Genomic DNA, 19,355 nt, shown 5'->3' on the forward strand with positions numbered 1-19,355 from the left:
TTCCGATCAAAAATTGAAAATTTACACAGAATAAGGATTAAAGGATGCCAGGAAAAATGTTGATACCTTCACTTTGTATTGATGCAGACTCTTCACTGCTCTATATATACTTCTAAACTTGTACAGTGACTATTCGTTTTGTGTCTTGCAACTTCCAATCAGCTTGCATCCGGAATTCCGGTCATAAACGACCGACGAGGACGATGGCGATGACGACGAGAAGGACTAAAATCGCAATGAGAATTAATCTCTCTATTTTTCTCTCACAGGATATTTTCTTCTTTTTTTTTGATTTTGTCTGTGTTCTTGTTTGGCAGGACGACGACGAAGAGTGCCTTGTTTTTTACCTCGGGAAACGAGGGTTATGTATTCCCTTACCAACTTTACACACCACCGCACTGTTCTAAAAGCCAACAGCCAAACCACCCACCAAAAAGAGTAGAGTGGTGCTAGGGCAGCCAGGACCATCAGGATCACAATAAAAGCGTCGTCGACGTCTTCGTTTTCGTTTCGAATATAGTCTGGGCAGACAGGAAAGGGGTGTTGAATCGAGTGTCGACAATGTGGCAATCTGTCTGTGTGATTTTTCTCGTGGGTTGCTTTTGCAGATTTTTGTTTTATTTTTCAACACTCAGCTTTTGACGTTATTTTTGTTTGGGGTGAATAGGACTGGAAAATGGGCAAGAGTAGTGAAGTCTTTTGGTTAACTTGGCTTAGCACCAAATTCCATAGAGTATACGAGCGAGTAGTGTGGGAAATAATGTCACTTTTTTAGTTGTGATTGCAATTGTTCTTCGTATACATATATAAAACGTAAACGGCTAACATGAGTATTGAGGGTAAAAAACCTGAACTGCAGAAACCGAGCTGATAGAAAAAGATATGATTTTCAGAGTTACATTTTAGTCAGTGGTTTGATCGGAGAATTAGGTTGATTAAAAAATAAAGGAGTTGTCACATTTATATGTCTGGGTCTGAGTCTTGGAAGAATTGAAAGAGAGTTGATTTAAAAGGTAGAATTGATGACAAGTGCTTTAAACGTGGTCAGACTAGCAGGAGTCAGTTTTGGAAAATGGTTAAAATGGAATTTTATCAGATTGGTTTTGAACCCAAGGAAAAAAAAATATATGACAGTGTAATAGGACTTGTGAACAGATGCTATAGATGAGAAATGAGAACATGGTTTTGGTTTGGTTAAGGATTTTAGCTTAATAGAAATGTAAAGAAGAAATTATAATAAAAAACAACTAGGTTAGGTTAGGTTAGGTTAGGTTAGTGGGATGACAGTTGGTTTTGATACCATTACATTTAGATCAATGTAGATCCATTTTGATATCTCAGAGGTTATCCCTTGACAGAGGCGTGGGTTTGATCATTTTCTTCGCGTAGTAAACAAATTTTAAAGGTAACTAGAAAGGAGAGAAAGTTTTTCAATTTCAGTTAATGTTTTCAGATTTATGATTATTTAAGTTTGGCATTAGTGTTTTGGTTGTAAGATAGGTTCCAAGCGATTATCCTAGATCGAGAATTTTACTCTCGATTACTTGTTTTTTATTTCCGCTTAGCTGTCAATGAAAAAAGTAATATCAGCTTATGGAATTTTTATCATTGAGATCAGTCTGAATAAATTGAATAGTCCAAAAGGTTTTTGCACCAACACCAGAATTCATTTTGAGCCATCGTTAGTGTTCATATAAAGCGTTTATTAATTAACCCATCCTCTTCACTATAGCCGTGTTTTTTTGGTTTCCATGTGAGTGAGAAATTTCCAAAAAAAAACGATCGGCAGTAGTACGGTTTTTATATTTGAAAGTTGATAAAATTGAATATTTGCCAGAATAATTTATCAAAAAATTCAACATAAAAAATAGAGAAATTGAGATCAGGGGTGAAATCGTGTAAGCTGATTTTTCATAGTTGACTATCAAAATCAAGAAAATACGGCTGTGTAATGTGATAGTCGATTTCAAAGTTTTAACTAAACAACTGGACATAAAATAAAAACTTCAAGAAGGGGTTTGTTCGTAGACTACTACATTAGCATGTGGTGTTGAAGAGAGCTTAAAGCTCTCCTTAATTCTTTATATACCTGAATTGAGTTGAAATGAGCTTGATTCGACTCCATTCCGGTCGGGGATCGAAGTCAAATCAAAATTTGTGAAGAAAAACCTGTGTGGAGGAGTTGGTTTTACAGATAATGCATTATGGTATGTTTATTTGCATTTTTGTGTACAAAAATAAAGTTTTGTTTACTCAAATCAAAGAAAAAAATGCACATGGCGTAGATAGCATATTTTTATATGGTGCTGAACTATTCAGTTCTTCATTGTTTAACAGAAATCAAACTATCTCACTTCCACTTCATAAGATACATCGAAACACCATTTTCATTTAAGAAAGTGCTGTCAAACTTAATCATTTTTAAATCTTCTTTTGCGGTGGAAACACCAACAAGATTTATTAATTCTAAACTGAGATAAACTTTTGGTGGAAACATAGCAAAACTTAATTATCTTTTCTATTGTTTCTCTTGCAATAAAACTAAATAATATCAACAGAAACAGAAACAGATTGAATTTTGCCCCTAATGGAAAACACATGATTGCAAATGCACAACTACTCAACGAACACAGCCAATATCAATCGTACATTTGAGAACGAAATCACATAAGATCCATTAGAGACTCGTATAAATGTCAAAAACCCATCCGTAGTAAGATTCTACTTTAACTTTTATCGGTAGTATTACTACTGCGGCTATTGTTTTTGTTATTCGTGTAAAATCCTACTATTCTATTGATAGATTTTCCAACAAATCACGGGTTATATAGGGAAGGTTATTTATTATGGTTTGTAGAAATCTAAGCTAGTCAAGTAGTCAGTGCATAATTTATAACCAGTTCATTTTTGTAGAATTAGTGCGTGAACTGTGAAGTACCAAGCATTTTTGTGTTTTGTATTTTATTTTCTAATTTCTAGCCCAGACTTATATTTAGAGACTTTTGTTCTTCAAATCAAAAAATCAAAAATCCTCGTTTAAACATGTTCTTTTCAATAAGGAAATGATTTGAGATTTGTTCATAATCAAAAAGTAAAAACTAGACGAGCAAATCATGCCTTTCTAATTATTTCATTTAAAACCTTTAATCCAAATAACTTTAAAAAAAAATTCAAAAACGAAATATTTGTTTTACAAAGATTTTCATTACTATAATTTGGTAGACATGACATTTATTTTTAAAAGTAATTTACAAAATTAATCAGCCGCGGCTACGCGTTACATTGTCTATTCGATCAGTTAAATTTGGTCACTACTCTTCCCAATAAATCTGGAATATAGAGCCAAGTGTGGTTTGAATATTGGCTTCCAGTGGTTTCTGGTTTGTTAGCATAAACCAATGACTTAACATAGTACCAATAACAATTTTCAAGAGGTGTTAAATTGGATAAATAACAAGAAAAAATATCAGCAAGTTATAACATAATCGATTGTTTTGAAATAAGTTTATGGTTAGGGGCACCGCAACGTTAGAAATATTTGGAACCAAAACTTATGTCGGTGTGGCTCTACCTTCCTCATTTCGAATAAAAAATAAGGTGCGATAATGACGCCAGAGTGTAAACTATAACCAACAGTCAATTTTATAGAACAGGTATCTGCCAAAAAACTCTTCTGTAAAACTCCGCAAGTTATGGAGAAGGGATTTGAGATAATTAAATCAATAGAAATATGTTGACTGTCTCCTGTCAGATAGGCTGTCAAATGTCAACCATTTATACATACACTTAGTCCAAAAAGTCTCCGTACTAGCAGCCTAAACTTAGAGTTTCTTTTTTGAAAAAAAGTACTAGGAATAAATGTAAAAACCAAAGTGGTAAAATTGAAAAAAATTTTGTTTCCACCTTCAACTTTTTACCAAATTTAAAAAAATTGTGATAGTTAATACTTATCTCAGAATCAACAAAAAGAAAGCTGCTGCATGAAGACTTTTTGGAATATACGTATTTGAATGAAAACTTAAATTTCATGATGAAATCAGTGTAGATAAATCGTGAAAATCTTTACGTTATTGAATTTGATCTACTTCACACAAAACCGTGTACATTATTGGATATCGATTCTTTTAATAAGAATTTTAATTTATCACAATTCTTTTTTTCAAATAGTTAAAGTATTAAGGACTATACATTCATATAATGCAGTAGTTTATTATTTCCTGTTTTGTTAACGAGGGACGTTTTCCATTCCTGACCAATTTTTGTACATGTAAACTAACTTAGATCCATTGATATAGCAATTTTCCTTATTAACCTAAAGTGAATTTATCACTAAAAATTTGCTCTACGCACTACTGTAACAAATTTATGTTTTCAAACTAAATTTCAAAATGAAACACTATTCATAATGATTTGCTAAATGTTTATATTCAACTGTCAAACTTTAGACAACAACCATCGAAACTTCTTATGCAGCCGTAGAAACACCCTGTGTTTCATTTGATTTTTGATAAGGTTACGTTTACATTTCGAACTGTTCCTATTGCATTTTTTCTCTTTTTTAAAATGTAGTTTCATTTTCCGTCGGGTAATTTGTGGCTGAAATTTAATTTTGAACATTCAACAGCTTTAGCTTTTTTCCAAAATTGTGAATGTTTGCATTCTTAAAGCTGGGCATAATACAAGTTTACTGTCAGATAAATCCGTTTGTGAAATTCAAAAACAGTTTATAGGTAATAGGGATATAGGCCAATATTGTTGATCTAAAAAAAAACACATCAGTTTTGAAAACCTCTCTATATATGTTTAACGTGTGATTAAGAATTTCTATGATTTGTTTTTAAATGTGTTCCAAACTCTAAGAACACTCATGAAGTCTTTTATTTAAGAATCGATTAATTTCAATTTGTTTCACAGAATGTGGATCTGTGATTTTGCATTCTGTTTGTATTTAAATGAATATCAAAAACTTTTGCTACTTATTTCAAGTTCAAAAACCCCAACATGTACCCACTCATTGTAATTAAAAGCATTGGAAGTCCTCAATTAAGCTTGATTACACTAACCATTCCCAAATTAGAACTTTTGTGAAGGTCCTTTGGCATATAATCCAACCGTAAACGCACCTTAAAACTCATCCGAAACACACAAAACAAAACAAAGCTCAAAAAACAAAACTTTAACAACAACAACAACATATGCATACATGGTTTTGAGTTGTGGCAAATGGCAATTAAGGTAAGAACACATAGGCTGCTGGAAATTTTCAAAAACTTCTTCAATCGTAAAGTAGGCAGCAGTATAAACCTAAGTATAAGACGAAGCAGTTTACCTTTTTTCCCACTCCTGTATTACCTTTACGTATATTCTCAAGAGGTTAGAGAGGTTTAAACTACTACTAGTTTTTTTGGTTGTTGTTGTTTTCAATTTTTCTTAAATAATTTTAAGCTTGCTTTCACTTTGAAGCTTTTTTTAGTTTAATTTTAATTATATTCGCATTCGTAAGCATGTTTTTTTATTCTTGCTGCAAAAATATAAAAATAATTAATTTTATCCTTCTTTTTAATTTATATTGCTATAAAATTTTTGTTTTCTTCTTCATAAATAAAAATAAAATAGATTAAAAAGTGCTCGTTCCTCATTGACACCTGCTTTCAGCTCGTTACATTACGTTACATTCAGTTAAAGTTATGTTCCTACCTTTAATACATTTATTCTTCTTAAAGTAGCAAAGCGGAAGTAAAACAATAAAACTATAACCTAGAAAAAAAAGAACACCCAAAAACATAGAATTCCTCTTTAAATTCTATCCCTCAGGTTTATGGGCCACCAATGCACAAGCGTAACATATGTTGGAACCCATACGGAAGGGGCGACATTCATGATATCTATTGGAATCCACCCGCCACCACAACAACTCGTCATCACCTACCCAATTGTCCTTGTGAACTAGCATACGAACAGTCCTACGAAAAGGTAGGTTTGATTCAGCTTTCGGTGCTTTGTGAGTAGTGCATGAATATAAGTGTTAAAGGGGGTTAAATTTTGTATCCCCAAACACGGCGACAATTCGACATTTTTACACCCCAATCAGGTCAGGCCTGGTGGTAAAAGTGTAAAGTAAGGCAAGGATATTTGAAAAAGGGAGCCAACAACCAACCAACGTACAAGAACATTATTGTGAATTTTTAAAGTTTGCAGTTAATTGTATCCATTTGTTTTGCTTTTGAGTTCTTTTTGTTTGTTTCTTTTTCTCATTTCAATTTCGTTTGTTGTTTCTTTTTTGCCCACACAATCCTTGATGATAACATCAAGGATTTTAAAAAGGAAATGGACAGAAAAAACGAAGAAAAGCGAGCACTGATGATGGCGATGTGCTTGCCCCCGCCCTCCCTTCCGGTGTGAATATTTCAATGGCTCATACCTCATCACATGCTCAATGCTTTACCTCACATCCGGCAGGCGCACTGTGGTCCAAAGTGATTTTTTTCACTGCAAAATTCATATTTTTTTTTTGAATTTTTTTTCAAATTAATAAAATAAAATACACAGGTTTTTATTTGGAAAAAAAAGTTATTCCAACAACTTTTTTTTCCAAATCGTTATCAATTATTTTTAAAGATCTCAATTCACTTTATTTAAGTAATCATTATTCATTTTTTTAACAGCGCTTTTAAAAGATCTAAAGTGACTTAACTATGAAATTTTGACGTTCCCTTAAAGTTTTTCAGGTGTTTATAATCTTTGTTTCTTGATTTTTGTGCTTCTTCTATGAAAGCTCTCCTATTGGCAAAATTTGATGCTAAATGAGTTCTTCGTCTTAGTCCAAAGTTTTAAAAAGTGTTGAATAGATCGGAAGTATCCACAGTAATGGCCTAACAAGATGACAAATGCATTCAAAATCACTTCAAATTTTTGTATAAGTTCTTCTTCAACTACAATTATACATGCATATGAATGTAGCTAACGTTACTTCTTTATTTAAAAAAAATTGTTGTGAAGTGTTTCCATCTAATGTATTGCAAAAATCTTGCTTTAGCATATCAATAATTAAAGTATCCGCCATATACTTGTAGTCTGGGCTGTCTACTTATCTTTTTGTGATCCTTGTTGTACTTCATACTTAAAACTGTGACAAAAAAAAAGCTTACAGGTGTTATTTGTTAATTCTTTTTACTTTATTCTAAAAATTCATCTAAATTGGGTGTACCACAATTCGCTATCGTGAATTTGATCTTCGAACATGCAAATGGATGTTCTGTATTTCGGTTTTTGAACGCATTCAAATCACATTTTTTATTCCTGTGAATTGATCTTTGATAGCTTCCTTTTGTTAGGAATCGGAGGGTTGCAGCAAGTTTTTGAATTGAAGGAATCGATGAAGGTATTATAAAAGGTTCAATTTCCTTTAGAACATACAAAAAAACGTCTTTGCTTAATCAAAAATTACTTTATTTTATCAGAACAATTCTACAAAATTTTCACACACTTACATTTTGTCAGGTAAATCCAATGTACATGATTTATCTCGCAAAATTCGTCCGCTTATTTTTTCTCTTGAATTCTTCTTCCTTTTTCACTTAAAATTGCCAATAATATTGCATCCATCTTCTAAACAGCAAACATTTTACTTCAGAAAGAAAATAAAAATGGACGATCCCTTAAATCTGACAGTTCGAAGCAATTTTAAAGTTTTCGAAATCGATCGAATTGAAGAACATGCAATTTCATTTCACGTAAAATTGGAAAGTGATTTCAATTCGGAACATGGGCGATAAAGTTTATAATTTTTAGATTTTAAGTCAATTTTTATAAATGCGTCACTATTGCCTAAACGATGAATGAGTACAGGGAAGATAACCCCCCTCCCCCTTTTCATAATAGAAAACAAATGCTTGTATTGAGCCATTCTACCGAAAAGCATTATTTTTATTTGTGCCGAATTTATCGTACCCGTGCCATAAACGAAGGTATTCTAGTTGAAATACTAAGAACATTTAAAGCTATTAGATCTTTTAAAGAACCAAATAACTCCTATATTTTAAATGTAAATTTGCTGTTGAGACCGAAATATTACTAGCGGCAACATGATTATTAAATAACATTATCTCAAAACATTGCAAGGAGTTGATGTTGCAATTTTGCATATTGTTTAACAAATAGTTAGGCTAATTTATGCTTTTAATTTTTCAGCGGGACTAAGAGGGTTTGTTTTTGCTTCTATTCAAATGCCAAAAACTCATACGAAACTTGTGTTTTTTTTTCAAAAATATTCAAAAAGTGTTTTCCTTTTCTTAACTTACCTCCTTAACGTTATTTGCATAGAAATGACCAGAAACGTTTCTACATACCTTTGGCAAGTCGTACCATAAATACTGTTACACATTTTTCTTTGAAAATAAAGAAGACAAATATCATATATGTTATAAATTATATTAAGTATGATATAAAATATAATTAAAAATAATATTTTTGACTTGCTACTCAAAGTGGTCACCCTTAGCCTTAACACAAGCCTTGAGTCGCTTCGGCCATCACGCACCTTTTCCTCAGGAAAATTCCCCACTGCTCGGAAAACGATTGATTTAAGACTCATCAGCTGGATTGAGATCGAGACTGCCTGAGGGCCAATCTATGCCTTGATGAACTCAGGAACATTCTTTTCCAGCCACTACTGGGTCGATTTGGCCTTGTGGGCTGGAGCTGAGTCCTGCTGGAACACCCAATGCGTTTTATTGAATAGAGTATTGTTAAGTGGTTTCACTACTTTCTCTAAAACGTTTTCTTGGTAGTTTTTTGCCTTTGTTGTACAATTTGTTCACAAAAATGCAACTTTGTGGTGCCTTGGTAGCTCACTCCCCACCAAACCATGACCGAACTTGGATGATGGCCCTTTTTGACTCTACCAATTTTATCTTTTGCCTCCTTTGAACTCCGAGCATGGACTTAGTCATTTTGGCGATTGTATTTTTCTTCAGTGGTGAAAATTTTATCATCTGAAAACATGATTTTTCGATACCTTCCATCACCATAACGTCTGAGCAATGCTTTTGCTCCTTCCAGCCTAATTTTTTTCAAGGCATTGTTTAATCTCTGCCCAGTCACTCGGCGATAGGCACCCATCCCAAGGTCATTTTTAATTAGCCGCGACATAGTTCTTCTTGAAATATCCATCTCTCGTGACATGATTTTCTGCTTACGAAGGGAATTTCGGCGAATTCGAGCTGCCACTGCGCAAACGGCATTTTTTGTCCTCACACTAAGTGGACGACCGGGCCGAGGCTTATCTTTTACGCTTAAGGTATCCATATAACGTTTAATTGTACGCCACACAAACATTCGATTAATACCGAAGTTTTTTAACAACTTGCAAATAAAAGAATCGGATTTTCCAGCTTTATGCAGCGCAACAAATGCAATTATCTTTTCTTCTTTTGAGGACTTCATCTTTGCACTTGTAAAGTAGAACTAAGACTATACTTTATTTTAAACCGATATAACAATAGTTATTAAAAACAATTAATTTGACTTGTTGTATGCAACTGAATGTGAATGAAAAGTATTGTTAGTTCACCTCGATCAAACTTGAGTCTATTATCATCCAAAATTCTTATCATTTCAGTGGAGCAGCTATATGGTTTGCTCTAAAACCGGATTGATAAGCATAACCATTCTGATCAACGTGGGCAACAAGATGTTCTACAGCAACTTCCTCAAAGATAAGCACGCAAAATTCTAATAGGACGAAAGTCACCAGACAATGAGTTTAGCGGTTTTTTAGCTATATGGGTGACAAAAACAAAAACGACAAATACTTCCACGTGTCAAAATAAAATAGCAGTTGCTTGGGATAATTGTCCCTAAGTGTATGTTAAAAAGCTAAGAAAATATGGGATTATGAGTCTCAAGAAACGAAGTGGCAAACCATATTCACAAATAGCATTTGACTTAGATGTATAAAAAATTTTGTCCAATGTCACTTTTATTTGCTGTTACAAAATCAAATTCATATTCGCTATTTAGTCCTTGAGAAGGAACAAAATTAGATCTAGTTTCAATTTCTGTGATGAAATTTTTGCCACATTTTAAGCTTTTTGGACCACAGTGAGATTGGGCGGCAGAGGGCGTCAGTCAGCAAACATATTATTATGGTCCCTCATTTAGCCTTTTATATGAGAAATAAAGTGAATGTATGTTTTTTTTCTCTTTATTTCTTACTCCTACAATCCCCCGCATATCATTGGTATTCTCTGATGGTTCTTTGCATTTTCAAATGCACGGAAATCCTTCTTATTTTTTGTATTATTCTTTCTTCCTTGAAAACGGATGATGATATAAAAATTCCCAAATGGAAAAGAAAAATTACATCCGCAGTCCTAAGGCATTCCAATATACATACATATATGTATACCTCCTATGGATGTATGAATCTAACCTCTACCTCATAGACGAATACACATATGAGAACAGATAACTTAAAATCCACACAACCCCCCAAAGGAAACGGGTTAATTAAGGCGACTATGTTCGTACTCATACTCGTTACTCGTATTCGTATAATTGTACTCTTACATTGAGTGCATCCTTGTACCTCTATATTCTGATGGGAAATGGTAAATAGAAAATCATTGACTGTCCTTATTCCAATTTGTTTAATTACACCTGAAATAGTGGAGGTTTGTTGACACACTAAAGGATCGACACTGACACCATGGATAACAGGTGAACTCAATAGAAAGAGTACACAGAAATCACACAAAACCACTAAAAGTAAAAGTACAAAGACAATATGAGTACATGGCAACTTGTTTTGTAAATACGAAATGAATGATGCCCTATTTTTTATTATGTGTTTTGCTTTTTCTTTTTATTTTGCTTTGAAGTGATGTATGTGGTTTTATTTAAAAAAGAAGAAAGTAAAAGTAATTAAAGAACTTAATGAAATTCGCAAAGTGAGTGTGGTTTTATTGTGTTGTTGTTAGTGCAGAGTTAATTAAATTATTTTAGGGTAATTTTTGACCCATGCAGTAAACTTTGATGTCACTATCATTTAAATAACTAAACATTAAAGCTAAAAAACGCTTTTTAATTTTCAATCATGATTTGGGCTTTTGACGTTTATTGATATTCATTAAGAAATCATTCCAGTTTTCCATTAAAATTTCCAAACTTTTAATGGAAAAATAGCGCATCTATTTATTCTTTCTTGTGTTCAATTATGGTTAGTTTCAGACAACATAAGAGACTTCTTTTATTATCAACTGCACTCTTTGAATGTAAATAGACTAAGGCAATAAGTTTGTTTTTCAGATTTCAATAATTTCAAGCTTCAGTTGATTGTGCAAAAAGTAAACAAATTAAATTGTATACAAATATAACTCTTTCCTCTCCCTATATTTAATAATAAATTTTTTTACACAAAATTGAAGAAAGAGTTGTGTAGAAAACTAATTCAGCTTTGATTTAAATGAAATGATATGACTAGCTGTCATTTTGACATAAGTAGACAGATTTTTCTTCACTAAGTGTCCAGTCAACTTTCGACTACAGTTAAAGTGGAAGGCAATATTTTGACAGCTGGAAGTCTGGAGGCTTACTTTTACCGCAGTTATCTTTAATTGACGTTTCACTACCAAAGGTTTTAAATATTTTTAGAAAAGAAAATCCAAAAAAATCTTGAATAATAGAATTGTTAAATTTAACTGAGACTTGAGAAAATGGGTCTTATTACTAAATTGAGGTCTAACAAGTTCACAGCGTTATTTAAAATAAATAATGTGATGAATTGAATCTTATTTTAACTTCTTTATTCCATTAAAATCCATTTCTGTTTTGTTAACACACAAAATTAAAGACAAAATCACATGCTATCGCATTTATACTAATGGTTAAGAGAAGCAAAGAATTTTGTATATAAATTCCCACATATTTATTTATTTATTCTTTATCATTGACTTAATGGCCATAATCTTATAAATAAAATAACGCGAAACAAGATTGTGACTTGTAAATCAATTTTTGTGATAATTCCAACCGTCAACACAAATACGCAATGACATTGGTAACATATGAATACAGAATTTTTGATATGAAGTGCAAACAAGATTATAAAAATAATTATCATATCATTTAAACTTCTTTTACTTGCTCTAAGTGGAAAAAATGTATTTCTGTTTATAATACATAGTTAACATAGTTAGCTGGTCTCCATAAACATTATCTCAAAATCGATTAAAACTTATTGTAAACATTGATATAATACATCAAGATATGAGCAGAGGTTTTTTGCAAATAAATTCCCTGATTTTATTTATCTCTTTTCTCTCTAAAGCAGATTACAAAAAATTCACTTCGGTGAACTATTAAAATAAATGGGATTGTCAAGAATGTATTTTAAGTTTCACGGTCATAATAACCTTTGAGCACAGCTTCGATCTAGAGATACGTTCTTTAAACGTACTTCACGAATGTGAAATGGTTGCATTATTCCTTTTAAACAATCGGACCGTAATAATCGCTCCTCAAAGAAAGCTCATAAGTATATCCTTAAGCTCAACATAAATCGTACTTTTAATGCTATGTATAGATATTCGTTACTAAGCCATACTTTACGAATGTGAAATGAAATTTACCGCACTCTGCATTTACCCATTCATTGAGATATTTAAGAATAAAAACTTATGTTCATGGGTACCACCTTTAAACCCCGTCTTCTTCCCTAAATGCTGAGCCTTTGGCATAAAAAGGGTACTAAAAATTCTTTGAATGTGCCCGTATTGAAAAGCGAAAATCAAAAATAAATATTAGTAGGTTTCGTTATGTTAGGTTAAAGTGGCTGTCCAAGATAGAAACGGACACACTTAGGCCAGTTTAATGGCATAAATGTGATACCACATGAATCTTGAGGCTTCCTCCTTAACACAATGGAACCAGTTTGAGTCCCTTACGAAACGTAAGAATCTGATTATGCTAATATGATTTAGTAGATCGTTTAGATCGTTCAAGAAGAATTCTGCTAGGTAGTTCTTGCGTTTTCGAGCCAAAGCAAAGCATGTACAGAGAAGATGACTGTTTCCACCTCTTCATCGCCCATTCAGTTTCTGCAAAAGTCATTTGAGAATATGGCTAGTCGTGTGGCGTGTTTTGCTATTAGACAGTGTCGGGTTTTGACACCTATTATCGAGCTGTTATGCGATCTGCTTAGAGATAGCAAGCACCTCGTACGTTTTACATCCAGTGTTGGCCAGATGTTTTTTGTGAAATATAAAATATTAGTAGGGACACCAGAAAAATGTGTTGTTCTCATACAAAAGTTTTGCCGTTGCAATTATTTCTTCATTTTTTTAAGGCAGTGAAAAATTGTTAAGTTAATTAAAATTGCCAAACATGAACACAAAAGTCTCCACTAAAAAACATTTTCTTGACTTTAACATTTTAAATGTTTCCCGTAGGTGTATAGCGTCATTAATTTGTCAGTTTTGAAAATATAGCTAAATAAGGCATTCCATTTAAAAAGCAAAATCTTTTTTCCACCAAACTTCGAGGGATATTGCAGCCATAACTTCAGTAATGTTGGTTTTAAACGTGATAATTTGCCTCAATTACTGCGGTATCCGAAATAAAGATAAATATGGGTTATCAGCAACACTTGTATTAGCAGCAACAGCAATATTTTCGCCTGAGAGTACATCAATTATGACGTCTTTATAATTATGACGAAGATAAACAACGTGTAGAGTGTGAAAAGTAGTAACGTATAAATCACATCTTTTGTAGTAAGTTTTAATAATTTGAACGTGTTTTTCGTTTAATAAGAGATTAATTACCGTAAATGGCAACATTCAACAAAAATAGTGTGACAATTGAAATGACAGAAGAGTTTGCAGGTGTCAAATGCCAGCGTTGCCAACTTGTTATCACGAAATTAATGAACGTATGTTAACGATTATTATTAAATAAAGAGTTCATTTTTAACGAAATTAAAATATATTTTTTCCGAACGACATGCGTATCAAACCTTAAATTAGATTCCTTCTGATCCATACAAATATCGTTGCACAATTGGATAAAATCACAAAAAGTTTGAAAATCAATCAAAAAATGTATTTTACTTTCAAAGTTCTTATAAACACTTTTTCGATTTCACAGACGAATAGAAAGTCAGACAATCAGATCAATATAATGTCATAAAATAAAATACGATCACCAAATCCATGTCTTCACAAATTTGATAGCGAGCAAACGATACCTTTGAACGATTTAATTCTCCAGAAAAAGCTCTCTTCATCATCAATACAGATTCTACATATGTATATTGACAAAAGTGAAATTGCAATTAAAAAAAACATACAATTAAGATCTCTTGTTTGAAACCTGCGGAAAAACCAAAACATACCTTATAATTCAAACTTGGTATGAAAAACCACAACACCGTTTTGAGTATCGACAGAAAATACAAAAAAAAAGAATTACATTATATAAAAAGCAAAAGAAAAAAATACACTGAACTTCACCACATTTTCCCAGGTGGCCTTCAATCAAAGTAAAAGAATACAAAATACAACCAACAATCCAACGAACGAACGAACGAAAGTGGAAATTTCATTTTCATAACTCTCCACTGCAGTAAAGTTCATGAGCGAACTACCTACCTATCTACTATACCATTACCGTTATGTACCTACCTACCTTACCTACAATATGAATCTACATTCTACAACAACTAAAACAACTGTGTGTTTGTTTCTCCACGTTGGGCGCCATTGAGAATTGAGGTTAGGTTTGTTAAAGTCATAACGGCTTTATTTTTTGTTTTCAATGTTCCAATGTATATGCATAGAATAGAATAGATAGATGGTAACATTAAGGTGATGCGAGACGGCAGACGTGCGGTACGGCGCAAACACAAATGTTAATTTAAGGATTTGATAAATTGAATGCAGACAGAGGCACCACTGGAAATATTTATATGGAATTGTCTAGGATGTTGTAAGCAAAAATACAACAAAAAAAATAGGGAAACGGATACTGACATTGGCATGCTGCTTCCGGCATCGGCAAGGCAGTTGCATGGGTTTTGTGTTTTTTGTTGTTGTGGTTGTTTTTGGTCTGTGTTGCAGCTTTCTGAAGGTAGAAATATTGGAATAGTAGTTACAGAAGGACCAAACTGCGATGAAGTCAATTCATGTCATTTTATTTGTTTGTTCGCTTTTGCTTTTGCTTTTGGCTTTAGGGCGATATGACGGCACGGCAGTGTTTGGTTGTCTACTTTAGGGCTCTTTGAAGGACTCTATACTTTCGAAAATTGAAAATGAAAAGCTATTTGATTGAGGATTTTGATGTTAATATTGGAGTTTTCTTGGTCAATAACAAATCCTGTATCTATGTATATCCTACATGTTGTATATGGATGGATGGATAAATGGATGGAACAAGGGAACAAAAAAAAATAACTTTTATTAAAAAGGAACGAAAGAGATGAGGGAAATTCAATAATGATGATTTTTTTGACGATGAGAAGGGATGAGATGTTTTCATTGTTTGAGAGCAGATGTGGTCATTTTCAGTGTTTGTCAGTTTCCGGATTGAATTGAATTTGTTGTTCTTGTTTTCTTTTTGTTTGCAATAAAGCACAGGGTGTTTTTCAAAACTTGATTGCTTTGTTTTGTTCCGGACATCTTTTGTCAGCTTATACCATTTGACAGGTGTGCGGAACTATTATAAGGCAATTTATTATGCGGGAAACTGAAAAGACCAAAGTTGATGAAAAAAAAAGAAATAGATTTGATGGTTATGGAGATGTTTTTCACTCATCTGTTTTAATCTATCCTCCAACTTTGTCCTCAAAGTCTATATTTGTAGGCTAATATTTTAAAATATTGGTACCTTTCTTGTTTTACATCCAAGCAGTTGCACAAGTTTAACTTTAAGGTTTATCACAATTTACCCTAAAATAGAAATGTTCTTCCATATAATCCGGTATCCTGGTTATCCACAAAAGAATATGTGATTTAAAATATTCCAGCCCTTGTATAGAATTATTTATGCAATACACCAACAAAACCTCCCTAAAAATTTGAAACGGTTACGTGAATGACAAAGTATGAACGTTTATTTCAGATTTTCAATTGAGTGTACTCAAGCTGAGATTTTTATCTTCTTTTGTGTATCAAAGAAAAACTTTTGAAATAAGCATCAGATGAAGTGAATATATTTAATTGCTTCCGTTTTAAGTTCAACCATAAAAAAAGAGTTGCTAAAAAATAATAATTGAAGTCAATACCAAAGCTTCTTACTCGTAATGCAAGAGTCGATTTCTTGTAGCAGAATTTGAAATGTAATAAATTCCAAAACCGATTTAAATTTTACCTTAGGAAGGCTAAGATTTATATTTTCATTTTTAATTAAAGGTAAATTAAAAAATAACAGAAAAAAGGAAGTACGCGTACAGTACACGAGCTCAATTAAAATCAAACTCCCCTTAGTAATTACGATAAGTATACCATCGGGGAGTTATTATACATTTTTATTGATTTTTCTTGATAAATATGTCAGTTTTGTTTATTTTGTGTAAAGGCAAATGAATTGCTAGACAAGTAAAAACTCTGGCGATAGAAAAGTTAAGGGATTAAGTGTTTTACAGCCCATCTCAAAATCATTAATAGATTAACAGATTTGCTCTATATAAATACATAGAAGGATATATTTTGTCTACAAAATTAACCTTCCTTGATATTTTTTTTTCATAATAAAACTTAATGGCAGGAAAATCCGCAAACTTAAAGCGATTTTATGGAAATCAAATTGCTCTACTAAAATAAAAACAATAAAATGAAGCTATTCATTTGCCTATTTCCTATTTGAATTACATCATTATTGGTTTTCGAAGTTCCAGTCATATTTTTTAACTGAAAATGGAAATTAAATTTAATGTACATAAGTTTATATGAAACTTACAAAGAAAGATTTACTTAACTATTTTTTTATTGACAAAGTTTTGTTGAATTAGTAGTTTAGCCTCATTTTATCTTTCTATAAGCATAAAATTGATATTTATAGCTTTTTTTCTTTTTGGTACTCGGTGGCGTATCGCATTTTTTTGTGAATTAACAAATTTAAAGCGTTTTTGAAGTATACATATATGGAAAGTAACCTAATTAGATCACGATCCATGTGTATTCGAAAGTACAGAGTCTGGTGGAATGGAATGTAAGAAGATTTGATGCTTTCAAACAAATAAATTATAGGTGGCAAAACAGTTCATATAGAACCGCAGGGGTCTAATGACTTACAACTCTCAACCATTTCTGTGTGCCAGCAATGTCAGGAATCGAAGGGACCTACAGTTTTATGCCAAATCTGAGCGGTCAATATGAGAAATCATATTCATGACAACAACTCCTTGCAAAATTAAGTTTCGTGAAGAAAAACTTTAGGTGACAAAGAGCTCTGGTATGGCAGTCCTACGCAATAACCCTCACACTACGAGAACTACTATTATTATATTTTTGCTATCATTATTATGAACAATTAGATGCATAGGTATCAATTCTGTGGTGGATAGAATTGTTAGTGAGGTAAAAATGATACATTGTCTTGAGTTCGTTTACCAGATCAACTTATTTTCAATTTTTGTACCTCACGTCAACTTAACGTTGTGGTTAAGTGGGACAACTATATCAAATATCGTTACATGATGCCTGGCTTGCGGTCTTTTGGCATAGATCTATCCCAGAACAGCATAGAGCTACTGTCTTCAAATACCATCTACCTGATTATATCTCTTTGTATAATCATAAGACGCTAACCTCATGTATCCAAATATGATGTGCTGTAACCTTGGATAGCTATGAAAAAAAAACCTTTAGTTTCAGACCCACGTCGAAGCCATACATCTAAGCTGGGTTTATCAATAAAGTTTAAAGTTAGTTATAGAGGATGCATTTCATGCAGGTATGTTTAGGTAAGCTCTTTTACTGTCGTAAAAAAGGTAATGTGATTTTTTAATTGCCCTTCTCGAAGTAAAGTACCGATATTTGGCAAGATTAGTTCTTTGCATTATTGCTTTCTCCAGAAAGATGCCTCTGATATAACTTTTGCCGCAATAGCCTCTTCATTTCTAACTCCTGTTTTCCTTACAACTGTAAGACATTAAGGTATTTGTAGCTTTCTTCTTGAGCTGGGTTGTCAATGATGCTCTTTTCGTTCCAGTGAAACCCTTCATTATCCATCTGCAATTTTCTTTGGAGATATGGATTTTTTTACATTTTTCTCTGCCGAATTACATTCTTAAGTCATTACTAATATGAATTTTTGTCTTACTATTGGTGTAGAGTTTGAGATCGTCTTCAAATAAAAGGTGATTGAGTCGAACTATGTAATCAGCGTTTCATCAAGTTTAACCAAAGACTTGAACACTGCAGGACATGTTTTAATGGTTCCTAAGAAAAACCTAGTATTTAGATGCTAAGTTTATGTCTTGGTTCATATTGTTGAGAATTACTTTAGATTCTTTACTCTGATGCTGAACGCGCTACCATTAGCAGACAACACTCCCAGATATTGAATTGTCTGTACTGTTTAAGACTTGTTTTTTGAAAAGCAACTTTCTTATCTTTCTTCTACAATTCTGAGCCTCAAATACAATTATTTTGTTTTCTACGAGTTGATTTTAAGGTCCCACATAGAGCAGTACATTTGAAGCCTATTTTGCATAAACAAGTCATTTGCGAAAATATATACCTTTATATGAATTTTAGTAACACACATTTCACCAGGAACATTATCGGAAATATCATCAATATAAAGAGCAAACAATATACGGCTGAGAATATAACCTTGGGGAACACCAGGAGACTTTGAAACAAACTTAAAGTTTCTGAACTATTTTAATCTTTTGCATAACTTTGACACAAAACAATATTCATAAACATTTAGAAACATTCGTGATATTCCGTATTATAGATGAAAGATAGATAGATAGATTTTTTATTACTTAAAATTGTTAAATACTATAGTTTCGGTTACATCTGATTGGAATATAAATTTGGTAATGAAAGTGTTTTGGCGGTGGCATTGCCGTCTACCAGATTGTCTATGTGTTTTCAAGTTATGTTCAAAGAAAATGTTCACTATTTAACAAAATGTTAATGAACAATTGCAAAAATTATATAAAACAAAAATAAATAACTTAATAATTAATACATAATTTTAAGGCAGAAGAATTAACAGCTTTTAGTTTGGCAAAAACAAAATTAGAGTTGAGTAAAACTTGGATTCAAGATTACAAAAATGGAGAGGTTTTAGTTTTGGTTTACTTTTTTAGTTATTTAAAATAATAAGATATTAATAAATAATAT

General features: G+C 32.3%; 1 protein-coding gene across 6 annotated transcripts in view; it reads left to right on the plus strand.

Annotated features, from left to right (window-relative positions):
* LOC129942507 (venom dipeptidyl peptidase 4) overlaps positions 1-19,355 on the plus strand; it is a 147,878-nt gene that overhangs the window by 111,189 nt on the left and 17,334 nt on the right. For 4 of the 6 annotated variants that reach the window (XM_056051486.1, XM_056051485.1, XM_056051484.1 and 1 more), the window contains exon 3: positions 5,815-5,973. The exons of the other annotated variants lie outside the window; for them this stretch is intronic. In XM_056051486.1, the coding sequence (XP_055907461.1) occupies positions 5,815-5,973 (159 nt within the window). The remainder of the gene's footprint in view (positions 1-5,814; positions 5,974-19,355) is intronic. 6 annotated transcript variants of the gene reach the window in all.

This window comes from Eupeodes corollae, chromosome 1 (assembly GCF_945859685.1).
Source record: "Eupeodes corollae chromosome 1, idEupCoro1.1, whole genome shotgun sequence".
Lineage (NCBI taxonomy): Eukaryota > Metazoa > Arthropoda > Insecta > Diptera > Syrphidae > Eupeodes > Eupeodes corollae.